At 45.7% G+C, this 14,330-nt stretch overlaps 1 protein-coding gene across 3 annotated transcripts in view; it reads right to left on the reverse strand.

Moving 5' to 3' along the window:
* The window catches only part of RANBP2 (RAN binding protein 2), a 239,538-nt gene that overhangs the window by 96,562 nt on the left and 128,646 nt on the right, over positions 1-14,330 (reverse strand). For 2 of the 3 annotated variants that reach the window (XM_068124434.2, XM_068124436.2), the window contains exons 20-21: positions 10,174-13,704; positions 8,553-8,761 (exon numbers count right to left, since the gene is read on the reverse strand). In XM_068124434.2, coding sequence (XP_067980535.2) covers positions 8,553-8,761; positions 10,174-13,704 — 3,740 coding nt within the window. The remainder of the gene's footprint in view (positions 1-8,552; positions 8,762-10,173; positions 13,705-14,330) is intronic. The other variant, XM_068124437.2, reaches the window with a different exon arrangement.

Below are 14,330 nucleotides of genomic sequence, written 5' to 3' on the forward strand. Positions count from 1 at the left end.
CCATGTAAACCCCGAAGACCCAAAAGACCCCGAAGACCCAAAAGACCCAAAAGACCCAAAAGACCCAAAAGACCCAAAAGACCCAAAAGACCCAAAAGACCCAAAAGACCCACAAGACCCACAAGACCCAAAATACCCAAAAGACCCACAAGACACAAAAGACCCAAAAGACCCAAAAGACCCCAAATACTCAAAAGACCGCGAAGACCGTGAAGACCCAAAAGACCGCAAAGACCCAAAAGACCGCGAAGACCCAAAAGACCGCGAAGACCCAAAAGACCACGAAGACCCAAAAGACCGCGAAGACCCAAAAGACCGCGAAGACCCAAAAGACCGCGAAGACCCAAAAGACCGCGAAGACCCAAAAGACCGCGAAGACCCAAAAGACCGCGAAGACCCAAAAGACCGCGAAGACCCAAAAGACCGCGAAGACCCAAAAGACCGCAAAGACCCAAAAGACCGCAAAGACCCAAAAGACCGCGAAGACCCAAAAGACCACGAAGACCCAAAAGACCGCGAAGACAAAAAAGACCGCGAAGACCCAAAAGACCGCGAAGACCCCAAAAAACGTGAAGACCCAAAAGACCGTGAAGACCCAAAAGACCGTGAAGACCCAAAAGACCGCGAAGACCGAAAAGACCACGAAGACCCAAAAGACCGCGAAGACCCAAAAGACCGCGAAGACCCAAAAGACCGCGAAGACCCAAAAGACCACGAAGACCCAAAAGACCGCGAAGACCGAAAAGACCGCGAAGACCCAAAAGACCGCGAAGACCCAAAAGACCCAAAAGACCGCGAAGACCCAAAAAACATCCCCAAGACCCCAAAGACCCAAAAAACACCCCCAAGACCCCAAAGACCCAAAAACACCCCAAAGACCCCAAAACACCCCAAAAACTTTACTCTTTATCTTTCAAAACTATATCAAAAAACTTTCATCTTTATCAAAAACTCTCTTCCTCACTCTCCTTGCACTGCCCTCTCTCCTCCTCACCCCCAGGAGTTCCTCTGGCTACGGCTTCCTCTCCGCTCCCACCTTTTGTTCATATGTGTTCTGTACCGTCCTCCAAACAGTGATGACTCCATTTACATTTCACTGTCTGACAACATGGACCAACTTCTATCCACTCATCCCAACTCTCGCTTCCTCATATGTGGTGACTTCAACTGTCATCAGGCCAGCTGGTTGGGTTTGGGTTCCTCTCTCACCAGTCATGGCACCTCAGCAAAGGACTTCTGTGACTCACTGGGATTGACACAATCTGTCAATTTCCCGACCCGGATCTCAGCCAATGGAGTATCTTCTCTTCTAGACTTGGTTATGACAAACTTCCCTGCTAATGTCTGCTGTTCTTCTTCTGCTCCAATCGGTTCTTCTGATCATGTGCTTGTCGAAGTGGACATCTCTCTGGCCATTCTCAGAGAGCCTCCTCAGCATCGACGAGTCTGGCATTTCACTCAGGCCGACTGGGACGGTCTTCAAGCAGCCATCAATCGTCTGGATTGGTCTCCCATCTCCACTGCCTCTGACATCAATTCTTCCTGGAAATTCTTCCAAAGCAAACTGCTCTCTCTCATGCACAGATTTATCCCATCTCGTCTTCAGTTGTCTTACCCTTCCTCCCGTCCATGGTACACTGAATCTTGTGGTGAGGCAGTTGCCCTGAATAAACTTGCCTTTGCCTCTTGGAAGGCTAATCCAACTGAAGGCAATCTCAGTTCCTTCCACCAAGCTCGGAACAAGTGTGTGTCTACCCTCAGGAGTGCCAGGAAGCACTATCTCTCCACACTCAAGAATGAACTCTCAAACCTGTCTCCTTCCTCCAAATCCTGGTGGCGTCTGGTCAAATCTATTTCTGGTGTTTGTTCCCCCTCCATCACCTCCCTTACCTCAAATGGCTACACAGTTGACACCGCACGTGACAAAGCCGAATGCCTCAACTCTGTGTTTGCCTCAAAATCTTTCGTCCCAAACCCATCTCTCTCTGTTCCCACCTTTCCCAGTCGAACCCAACTGCTCCTGGACTCTGTGTCCTTCTCTCCTGACAATGTGGAGGAGTTTTTGTCTAACCTCGACTCTGATTCTGCAACTGGACCAGACGGCATCAGCCCACGGGTCCTAAAATCCTGCTCTGCCGCTCTATCTCACCCTCTCTCTGTTATTTTCACCCTCTTTTGCTCAAGGTCATCTGCCAGCATCCTGGAATTCAGCAAACATAACCGCTTTACACAAAAAAGGTGCAAAAACAGATCCTTGCAACTACAGACCAATCAGCCTGCTCCCAATTATCAGCAAAGTCATGGAATCCATCATTGCTTCGGATATGAAATCTTTCCTCTTCTCCAATGGCTTGATCTCTGATCATCAATTTGGTTTCAGACCAGGTCACTCTACTCTGGACATGCTGCTTCTGCTGTCTCAACAATGGATGGAGGTCCTCAATGCCAAACAGGAAATCAGAGCTGCCTCCCTTGACATATCACGTGCCTTCGATACGGTCTGACACCCAGCTCTGCTCACCAAAATCTCCTCCTATGGTATCCATGGAAATCTCCATGCATGGCTTGCGGACTTCCTCTCTGGTCGTAGTCAACGTGTGGCCCTGAATGGGTTTCTCTCATCTCCCCTTCCTGTTGAGGCAGTGTTCTGGGCCCTGTGCTTTTTCTGGTCTTTATCAATGATCTCTCCGACTCTCTGGAAAATCCTCTCTATCTCTTTGCTGATGACTCGACTCTCGGCCGCTCCATTCCTCTTCCCTCAGATCGGCAGTCTGCAGCCTCCTCACTCTCTGAAGACATGGACAAAATCACAGACTGGTCAAACAAGTGGAACATGTCTTTCAATCCTGACAAATCTCACACTCTTACTATGCCTCTCCGAAAAGATCGACTGGACAACCCTCCCATCTACTTTCTCAACAATCCTCTCCAAGAAGTTCTGTCGCTCAAGCTTTTGGGTCTCACTATCTGCCATGATCTTTCTTGGGAAAACCACATTTCCAAGCTGGCCTCCAAAGCCAGTCACCGACTGGGCATCCTCCGTTGTGCGGTGTGCCTTCCTTGGCACACCTGAGCTCCTCACCACATACAAGGCTTTCATCCGCAGCTCAATGGAATACTGTTCTCCCCTATGGGCCGGTGCTCCTGCCTCACACCTAGCTCGGCTTCACGCTGTTGAAACCAAAGCTTTCAGAATCATTGGAATCTCCCGCGATGAAGCTATCTCTGAGGGCCTTTCACTCACTCACCGCAGGCAGGTAGGTGGTCTTTCCGTCTTCTACCGACTCCTCTCCGGCCTTGCTCCCCCAACTCTCTCTGGGCTCTGTCCCCCAAATATTCCTGCAGGTCGCACAAGATCTGCCTGCAACCCTCTTATGGTTAAACTGCCAAAATCAAGACTCTCTGCTCACCTTCACTCCTTCATCCCTCTTTTCTCCCGCATCTGGAACAAACTCCCTCACTCTCTTCAATCCCACTCCTCCCTCCAGGTCTTTAAAACGGCTGTTCACCACCATCTCTTATCTTCCCCAATCCAAAACCTTGATCTTTTCTACCCCCGCTAATTTCACCCCAAATCCACTTTTTTGAGGTGACTTTTGTCTTCTTTCCTGGAAGTCCTTGGTGTCCTTGCGTTTTAAACCTATCCTGCCTCCCCCCAGGCCCTCTGCCTCCCACACATCTCCCGATGTCCCTGCCCTCAAATGTTGTGTTTGTGTGCTTCCTCCCCTTCTCTCCCCATCTTGTCGACCGCTCGCATTTTAATATAATTTGTTTACTTGTTTGTTTGATTTGTTTGTTTGATAAATGTTAGCTCTTTCACGAGCCTCGACTCTGTATACAAAAAAAAAGAAGAAAACAAATGTTATTATCGATTTCATTCTCCGTTTATTTGTTCGGGATTAAACCCGTTTGGTTTTATTCAAAGCTTTATCCCAGTGTGTACCCTGGTTAGAATAGGTACACCATATCCCTGCGTGTCGTAGGATGCGACTAAGAGGGTTGGCGTCAGGAAGGGCATCCGGCCATAAAAACATTGCCTCAAAAAGAGAACCATGACAATTACAACTACATATGGGCAGGGTACAGCCCGAAGTGGAGATCGCTTTCTGAGGTTTGGGAGATGGAATGTAGGGACAATGACAGGGAGATCAGGAGAAGTGGTGGAAGTATTGATCAGAAGAAGAGTGGACATATGCTGTGTGCAAGAGACGAGATGGAAGGGAAGTGGTGTGAGAATGGTGAAGGGTAGGCAGGGACAGAAATACAAGTTTGTGTGGCAAGGGTGCCCGGAGGGCGTGAATGGTGTTGGTGTCCTGTTTTCTGAGGAGTTTGTAGACAGTGTGGTGAGTGTGACGAGAGTGAGTGATAGGTTGATGATGGTGAAAATGATTGGAAAGCTCTTGGTGAACGTCATCTCGGGATATGCTCCACAGGTTGGTCGGAGCGATGAAGAGGACAAGTTCTAGCGTGCGATAGAGAAGCTGATGGAAAACATGAAAGATGAGGAAGTTGTTGTGATAGGAGGAGACCTAAATGGACATGTGGGAAGGAGTATGGACAGTTTTGAGGGAGTTTGTGGGGGTTACAGATATGGTGTGAGAAATGGAGAAGGTGAAAGGATTTTGGAGTTTGCTGATGGAGCTGATTTGTTGATTTGTAATACTCAGTTCCAGAAAGAGGATAATAAGCTTGTTACACACACGTCAGGTGGGTCGACGACAACCGTTGACTACCTGATGGTGCGTAGGCGAGACAGGGGGCACCTCCGGGACACAAAGGTGATCCCGGGGGAGGAGGCTGTTTCACAGCACCACTTGGTTGTCTGCGACATAAGGGTGAAAGGTGCGAGGAGAGCTCGGCGGGTGAAGTACGAACCGAGAATGAAGGTGTGGAGGTTGAAAGAGGTGACAGTAAGGGAGGCATTAAAAGAGAGGCTGAGTATGGTAGAGGATGATGTGGTTGAGCTTGAACGTGGTTGGATGTCAATGAAAGATAAGCTGTTGGGAGCCGTTGGTGAGGTATGTGGATGGACAAAAGGACCACCGAGGCACTCGGAAACATGGTGGTGGGATGAGGAAGTTGGAAAGAAGATTGACGAGAAGAGGAACAAGTTCAAGGAGTGGCAGATGGCGAAGGGTACGAGAGCAGAAAAAGCAGAGCATGAAAGTTATAAGGCAGCCAAGAAGGCTGCAAAGAAAGACGTAGCAAAGGCGCAGGAGGCATGTAGGAAAATGTTCGGAGAACGCTTGGATTGGGAAGAGGGTCAGAGAGCGTGATTCAGGATTGCAAAGCAGATAGCGAAAGAGAGGTGTGATGTGATGGGGGTGAGTTGCTTGAAGGATGAAGTGGGACAAATCGTAGTGGGACAAATCGTTGTGGACCCAGATGGAATTAAAGGAAGATGGAAAAGGTATATGGAAATGCTGTTGAATACAGAGAAGGAATGGGATTCCAACATAGAGAGTAACCCAGTTTTAGGACAGGCAGAGAAGATAACTGAGAAGGAAGTTGAGGAAGCGATAAAAGCAATGAAGAGTAGAAAAGCGTGAGGGCCGACGGGAGTTGTGGGAGATATGTTGAAGGCAGCAGGAAGTTGGGGTGTGAAGAGAATGACAGAGATCTGTAATCTGGTGGTGAAAGAAGGCCGCATTCCAGTGGTTTGGGAACTGAGTACACTCGTCCCTCTATACAAGGGGAAAGGTGACCCTCTGGAGTGTGGCTCGTACCGAGCGATAAGGTTATTAAAGCATGGAATGAAGGTATTGGAAAGGGTGTTGGAGAGGAGGATAAGGAAGAAGGTGAAGATCGACGAAATGCAGTTTGGATTTATGCCAGGAGGAGGAACGACAGACGCGCTCTTTATTGTGAGGCAGTTGCAGGAGAAGTACATGGAGAAGAGGAAGAAGTTGTTTCTTGGGTTTGTTGATCTGGAGAAAGCATTCGATAGGCTTCCACGCAAAGTATTGACATGGGCATTGAGGAAGTTAGGAGTGGAGGAATGGTTGATCAGAGTTGTGATGGCAATGTACAAAAGAGCGCGCACAGCTGTAAGGACGAAGGACGGGAACAGTGGTGAGTTTGAGGTGAAGGTGGGAGTGCATCAGGGGTCGGTACTAGGTCCACTACTATTTGTAGCTGTGTGGAGGTGCTGGCTCAGAATGTAAAGGAGGGTTTGCCATGGGAGTTGTTGTATGCAGATGATCTGGTGTTGATTGCGGAAAGTATGGATGGACTGAAGGAAAAGATGAACAAGTGGAAGGAATGTATGGAGACAAAAGGTCTGAAGGTGAATATAGGAAAGACGAAGGTGATGGCAAGTGGTAAAGCATGTGGTGAGGTGGAAAGAACTGGGAAGTGGCCATGTGCTGTGTGCAGGAAGGGTGTCGGAGTGAACTCCATTCAATGTACAATGTGCGCTGAGTGGGTTCATCAAAAATGTCGTGGTCTGAGAGGGTCATTAACCAGTGTGGCAGCTACATTAAAATGTAAGGTGTGCACAGAGGGAGCTGCAGATGGAGGAAATGTTGAGGTGGATCTTGGAGACGGCGTGAAGTTGGAAGGTGTGAAAACATTTTGCTACCTCGGAGACTTGCTGAATGGAGAAGGTGGATCAGACTCGGCAACGGTTGCTAGAGTGAGATGTGCATGGAAGAAGTTTCGGGAACTGAGTGGCATGCTGACGAGGAGGGGAGTGTCGTTGAAGCTGAAGGGAAAGGTGTATGCTGCACGTGTGAGAAGTGTTATGACTTATGGGAGCGAGACATGGGTAATGAACGTAGAGCAGCAACGAAGGTTGGAAAGGGTGGAAATGTGAATGGTTTGGTGGATGTGCGGAGTATCGTTGAGAGAGAGGAAGACAAATAATGACTTGCAAAAGATGATGGGAAAAGAGCCTGTGATTGATGCTGTGAAGAGGAACAGGTTGAGATGGTTTGGTCATGTGTTGAGGAAGGATGAAAGTGACTGGTTGAGAAGAGTGATGGAAATGAATGTAGAAGGAAGTAGAGGATGGGGAAGACCGAGAAAGACTTGGCTAAAGATGGTGGAAGAAGAAATGCGGGCAAGGGGGTTAACAAGGAGAGATGCAGAAAATAGGGCAAAATGGAGAAGATTGTCATGGGGACCGCAAGGCTAACCCCCGCTCTAGCAGGGAAAATGGCCTTAAAATGCATGTTGTGTGTTTGTTGTTGAATACCACATACTTTTCCAAGACTTTTGACACACTTGTGGGCCCCTTGGTCCAAATTTTCATTGGTCTTCACGGCCTGGTAGCATGCCTACCTGCTGTAGTCCTTCAGCATTAGCACACCTTTCACCAAACCCAGATATACTTAAGCCAGGGTGGGGTGGTGGGGGATGTGTGTTTGTTATGTGTCAACGGCAGATTATAGCGGGATTTGCTCCCAGCCTGCTCCATTTTCTCCCGGCCCCAGATCCTGACCAGCCCAAAAAAATTGAGTGAACAAAATGTTTTAATGCCATTTCTCTTTTTACAAATGAAAATAGCTGTCTGGACATGGTTCAAAATTGTTAATCTCTTCTCTTCTTACTAAAATAGCATGGTACGAGGGAGCTATGAAAGAAAACTGTGGAGTGAATTGTGTACCACAAGTGAGTGGTACGTGAGCGATGTGATGTTCCGTGTACATTAACAGTATAAATAATGCCGTGAGTTTTTCCAAGTGAGTGAACGGTGTAAGGAGGGCCGTGAGATGTTCCGTGTGAGTGAAGAGTATAAAGAAAGCCGTGAGATGTTCCGTGTGATTGAATGGTGCAAGAAGGGCCGTGAGATGTTCCGTGTGAGTGAACGGTGTAAGAAGGGCTGTGAGATGTTCCGTGTGAGTGAACAGTGTAAGGAGGACCGTGAGATGTTCCGTGTGAGTGAACAGTGTAAAGAAGGCCATGAGATGTTCCGTGTGAGTGAACAGTGTAAAGAAGGTCGTGAGATGTTCCATGTGAGTAAACAGTGTAAAGAAGGCTGTGAGATCTTCCTTGTGAGTGAGCAGTGTAAAGAAGAAAGTGAGATGTTCAGTGTGAGTGAATGGTATAAGGAGGGCCGTGAGTTGGTCCGAGTGAGTGAACGGTATAAGGAGGGCAATGAGTTCAGTGTGAGTGAACGGTGCGAGGGCCGTGTTGTTCCGAGTGAGTGAATGGCCGAAGGAGGGCTGTGAGTTGTTCCGTGTGAGTGAACAGAGCAAGGATGGGTCGATTCCCCTCTCCTCCCCTCTTCTCTCCTCTCCTCCCCTCTCCTCTCCTCTCCTCCCCTGTCCTCTCCTCTCCTCTCCCTCTCCTCTCCCTCTCCTCTCCCTCTCCCTTCCCCTACCCCCTCTCTTTATATTCCCGTCAAGAGGCGACTCTGCGTTACCCAGCAACACCGGATACATTTGCGAGTAGAAAATAAAATGCCATGTGGAGAGTTTGAGAAATAGACTTCCACAGAAAAACACAAGTAATACGTATCAAGATCCATGTAAACATCGGCAACAACAAAAACCTTGTGCACCATTGCAAGTGAGCCAGAAAAAGCAAATACTATGTTGTGCACATCATACCGATCAGAGCCCCCCATTGGCTCCAACTCCAGGTCGGGTGTGAGCCAGTGATTTGCACACAGCTTGAGCACCTGCTCACGGCGCATTATTATGCGGATGCATTTGGTGAGCTGGTGTTGCAGAATCTTGATATCACCAATACCACGTTCTTTCCACTGTTTGGCTGACTGGTCAAAGCGGTACAGCTTGGCTCGGTGAGAAAACACCACCTATTGACAAATACGTTTCACAGGAATTTGAACACAACTATTAAATCTGAACTTTTCAGATCTCAAGTCAAGAAAAAAAAAAAACTTTAAAAAAAAATCAAATCCTTTTATCTTCCCATTTACAAACTAGAACGGCACTCGGCGGAGGGCATACCTCCGCCTGGTTGAATAGTTTACGTTTTGTATCCCACTGATCAGTCTGATCTGGATTTGGAACTGAACCAAAATCAAATCGCTTGTTCTTGTCATCTAACCAACTCATCCACCTAGTTTTGTCATGATCAGTCAACAACATTTTGAAATAATGCGCTATATATCGTTTTTAGCCCTATCACGCAAAGGTTAAGAATCACTTGAAAATTTTAAAAAATTCTCATATCCAGATCCATATTCAGATCTTCAATCAAAATCGAATCAATTTGTCCTCATCATACACCCAACCTGTCCAACATGTTCTATCCAAATCCATCCAAACTTTGAGATATCCTGCTATAAATCGTTTTGGCACAATCTCTTTATGGTGAAGAATCACTGAAAAAATTATAGTATCCGGATCCAGATCCAGATGCAGATCTTCACCAAAACCAAATAAATTAGCACTTGTCACAAACTGTCCATCCGTCCGTGATAGGTTTTCGTTGCTGCGATAACTTGAGAACGGCCAAAGGGATCTTAGCCAAACTTGGTGCAGGTATGTATAATGAGGTAAAGATGAACTGATTATATTTTGGGGTCAAGAGGTCAATTGTCAAAGTCTGCAATTGGTCCAAAACTTAAGAACGGCTGAAGTGATCAAATTCAAACTTGGTACAGGTTTGTATAATGTTGTAAAGATTAAGTGATTCGATGTTGGGGTCATAGGTCAAAGTCTGTAATAGGTCTATAATTTGAGAACGGCTGAAGTGATCCAATGCAAGTGTGAGACGGGTATGTATAAATATGTAAAGATTAGATTTTTAGAATTTGGGGTCGAGGTCAAAGGTCAAAGTCTAATAGGTCTATAACACGAGAATGGCTGAAGTGATCTAATTCAAACTTGGTACAGGCATGTATAATGATATAAAGATGAACTGATTAGATTTTGGGTTAAAGAGGTCAAAGGTTAAAGGTCAAAGTCTGTAATAGGTCTATAACTTGAGAATGGCCAAAGGGATCAAATTCAAACTTAGTACAGATATGTATAATGATGTAAAGATTAACCGATTAGATTTTGGGGGTCCCGAGGTCAAAGGCCAAAGGTCAGATGTCATGTCAGATAAAAATGTGAGCAGCTGAAGGGATTTAAATCAAACTGGATACAAGTATTATAATGATGTAATAATGTGGGCGGAGGCATAACAGTCGACGTCGTGATGTCGAAGAGTGCCGTTCTCGTTAATATTTTTAAAATACATATAAAATAAAAGGTCTACCTGTTCTTCTTCCTCTCCAGTTTTCACATCAACAAGTTCAGGCAGTGACACAACTGGTTCAAAGTGCAGGCTGTCTCTCTCTTCCTGGACCTCGTCATTGCAGTCATCTTCCTCTTCACCACCAGATGTTGAGAGCCGAAATGCACGCGCTCCCAGTACTTTACCAGGACTCAGGGAAGGTGTAAAGGTGAAGCTGAACCCCTCGGTAGTCTCTCCAAAGCGGAAAAGGCTCTGGTCAAAATTTGTTGGGGTCATTTCACTTAAAGATACCCCATCATGAAGATCATAATTATCCAATTCAGGGGCAGTGCCAGTACGTTCACTTTGCTTTCCCAAAGGTGTGGAACCCCGATGTAATCCTGGCATAAATGCAACTTGTGAAGGACCAAGTCTTGAACTTTGACGGGCATCGACAGCAGCAAACTGTGTTTTGAAGCCTTTGAGCTCGGACTTCATACGCTCGGCTTTCTGAATGAGTTCAGCAGCCTTGGCAGGCGGTGGCAACTTATGTGGCGTCTGCAGTGGAATGTCAAGCAATCCTCGTTGGCATTCTTCAAATTTTGAATAAAACTCAATTGCAGACTCTTCAGTCTTGAACTTTGCTGCTAAGAGTTCAACTCGAGCTTCTTGCTCAGAATAATCGTTTGCTGTCCAAATCCACGCACGGTCTGAGCCCGGCATCGGATTGAGCGTCATGGTGGTCGTGATCCAATGGTTTGCGCATACTTTGAGGACCTGCTCACGTCGCATCAAAACCCGTGTGCGGCCATTACTGATGTTCTTCATTATCTTAAGGTCTCCAATGCCCCGTTCTTTCCACTGTCCAGATGACTGGTCGAAGCGGAAGAGTTTTGCACGTTGGCTGTATAAAGTTTCTTCCTCCTCCTCACCGGTCACTAGGCTCACCCTCTCTGGCAGCTGCACCACTGGCTCAAAATGAATTCCATCATCTTCATCAGTCTTGTATAATTCGTCTCCATCCTCTTGGCCTGAGATATTGGGAGATTTTCCTGTTGTGGCAAACAAAGTCTGCCGTTCATCAAGAAAAGCAGAAGCTGTGCTATCACCTTTCCCTTCTATTTCTGTGCTTTGTGAACTGTCATTTTTAGCCAAATTGAAGAAGGAAATTCCAGAAAAGTCCATCCCAGCAAAATTGGAAAAAGGAGCCGACTTGCTCAAAATGTTTTCCTCTGCATGATCACTCTCAACTTGGTCATGATCATCCGCCAGCATCTTCAGCAATGTAGATGCCATTCCTGGTTTGCAGGCACCCTGGTAAGTAGCAGTAACATTTGTGTGAAACTTGAAGGCCGGTAATGGTTTCTCTGTGCCTTGTGATGAGGAAAAAGACACTGGAAGTGACTCCCTGTTTGTACCAAATTTGGTGGAACCTCGGAATGAATTAGAAATTTCAAATGATTCTGGAACAGATTTTGTACTTGCATTCTTACCATCTTCTTCAGATTTCAGGGAAAATCCCCCAATGGTGTTGTTGTCATTACTATTCCCCAAACTAAATTCAAACTTCAAACACTCATCTCCATTTTTGCTATGGGGTTGAGCAAAATTATTAGTTTGAGCACCTTGCTTGAATGACTTGCAGGCTACACAGGCCACATCTTCTGCTTTATTCCTGACATAACATGCTTCGCAGTCCCATTCCCCTTTCTTCCTTTCAAATTGTGCACCAAAGCCAAGCATCCCAACTACTGCTGGAGCCGCGACTAAAGCAGGCTGCTTCAACTTGTCTTTGGGCGGTTCTGGAATGCCAAAGCGAAAACCACCAGTATTTATTTGAGCTGTGTCAGAGGAACATGGAAATGCAACATGAGAGTCTTCTGTTTTTGAATTGTTGCCAAAACCAAAAGAGAAATGTCCAGGAACAGGCTGCGGAGCTGAAGCAGTACCTGGCTGAGCCGTGTGACAAAAACAGGCTGCAGTATCCTGTTCATTTCGCCGATAACACGTCTCAGTATGCAATTCTCCCTTCTTCCTGGTAAATTGTTCATCAATGGAACGAGTTGGCACCTCTGAAGTTGCAGATGACACAGGCTGCTTCAATTTTGTATCAGCTTTTGAAGACTCAGGAAAACCAAATTTAAAAGAGGAAATTTGAGTTGGATTAGAAGGGGACGCAAAAGAGAAACATGGACCATCAGTTAATGGTGTCTTTGCATCAGTCTTTGCAAAGGTGCGGGAAAATCCAAAAGACGAATGACAAGGAACAAATTCTGCACCAGCGCTTGGTTTAGGTGTCTGGCAAGCAATACAAGCCATGTATTCTGGCTTGTTCCTCACCAAACATGTATCACACTCCCATTCACCCTCCTTCTTGACAAATTGTGCACCAAATGCCTCCGATTTTCCTTGCGAAGCAAAGCTTTTCCAAACTGAGCTCTCAGAAGTACCTTTCATTCCATTCCATTTATGTTGTACTGACTCCAGACCGTTAACCACTTTAGTCGTTCTCTCAGAGCACAACAGTGCCTGGGCCTCTTCAAAACATGCTTTGAAACGCAATGAGTCCTCGGCCTGCTTAAAGCGCACAGCAAGTTGCTCATGTTTGGCTACCTCATCAGCAAAGTCTTGTGCATGCCAAACCCAAGACTTGTCTGAGCCAGCATTGACAACCAAGGTCATTTCAGGTGTAATGTAGTGATTTGCACAGACCTTCAGCACCTGATCTCGACGCATTAACAGACGCACCTTCCCCGATACATCATGCCGCAGGAGTTTGATGTTGCCCACACCACGCTCTTTCCACTCTTTTGTCTCTGCGTCAAAACGGAAGAGTTTGGCACGGCAGCTGAACATCTCCAGTTCATTTTCTTCTCCTGTCTTGACATCCACTTTGTCTGGGAGTGAAACAATGGGCTCAAAGTGTGGACCTTCATCTTCAACAATTGCATCCTTTTCCTCTTCACTCTGGCTTTCATCTACCTCTCTGCTTAAGTTAAAAATTGGCTTACCAGCATCCTTAAATCCTAAAGATGGCTGTGTCTGTCCAAAACTGGACTGATTTGCTGAGTTATTCGCAAGCTCAGAAAAGGACAGACCCCTTGTCTCAAATGGCAAACCATCTTCCTTGCCTTTGTCAACACTTTGCCTTTCTGGAACTGTGCTAACATCTGTGCGAATAGGTGTGCCAGTCAAAAGCGATCCTCGTTCATGTCCCGGTGTCCGAGGAGTTGCAGGTGCAAAAGGATGTGGCTCAGGTTCTGCCCGAGAAACAGATGGCGTGGAAAAGTTTAAAGCATTTCCTGTGGGAAGAGTGGAACAAATAGATTGATTTGAAACTTCTGGAGGTTTTGTGAAGAAACCCGGCTCTGGGAGCACTGGATTCTGTGCAGCTGCTGGAGGTTCATAGTAGTCTCGGCCATAAGGAGAAAGGACACCGGCAGTAGATGGCTCATATTCGTATGGGTAGAGAGACTGGGAGAAGGGAGCCGAGATAGGAGGAGTTATGCCAGCATGTTGAAAGGACAAGCCGTGCTGCTGAGATGTTATACGTGGAAGGGCACAGATGGAAGGCTGTAGGCAGCACAAAGAGGCAACATTAAACCAATGAAGAAGCAAGCAGGGAACAAAGGATGAGCAGTGGAATGGAATAGAGCAATGTGGAAAAAATATATCAAAAAGAGGCACACAAACATCAGGAATAAATTGTCAAAAAGTACCAAAGACAAGTACAAACATTCGATTTACCCCCAAATAGTTTAGGACATGAAAGAGGGAGCTCAAACTTATCCTCAAACAAACAAAAAAATCTGAGAAAAACTTATTGATCAAGCAAGCTTTTGATAGCCACTAAAGTCACTTTCTCCTGCGATGAAGTTAAAAGCACTCACCAAATTGTCAGTAATATTGTCATGTTAGTAAATATAGCTAAATGATTTTGCTGAACAAACTAATTCTTTTTTAAAGTTAATGTTATTTAAGTTTTTTGCAGTATTTATTGAAGTAAGTATTTAAGTTGTCTTTAAGTTAAATTTTTTAAGTTATGAAATAAAAAATATATATATTTAGAGATAAAACTAAAAGTGTTAAAACTAATTGTGTGTATACATACATATATATATATAATTATATATATATATATATAATATATATATATATATATATATATATATATATATATATATTGTTGCGAATATGGA

Source organism: Myxine glutinosa, chromosome 8 (assembly GCF_964187855.1).
Source record: "Myxine glutinosa chromosome 8, kmMyxGlut1.1, whole genome shotgun sequence".
Taxonomy (NCBI): domain Eukaryota; kingdom Metazoa; phylum Chordata; class Myxini; order Myxiniformes; family Myxinidae; genus Myxine; species Myxine glutinosa.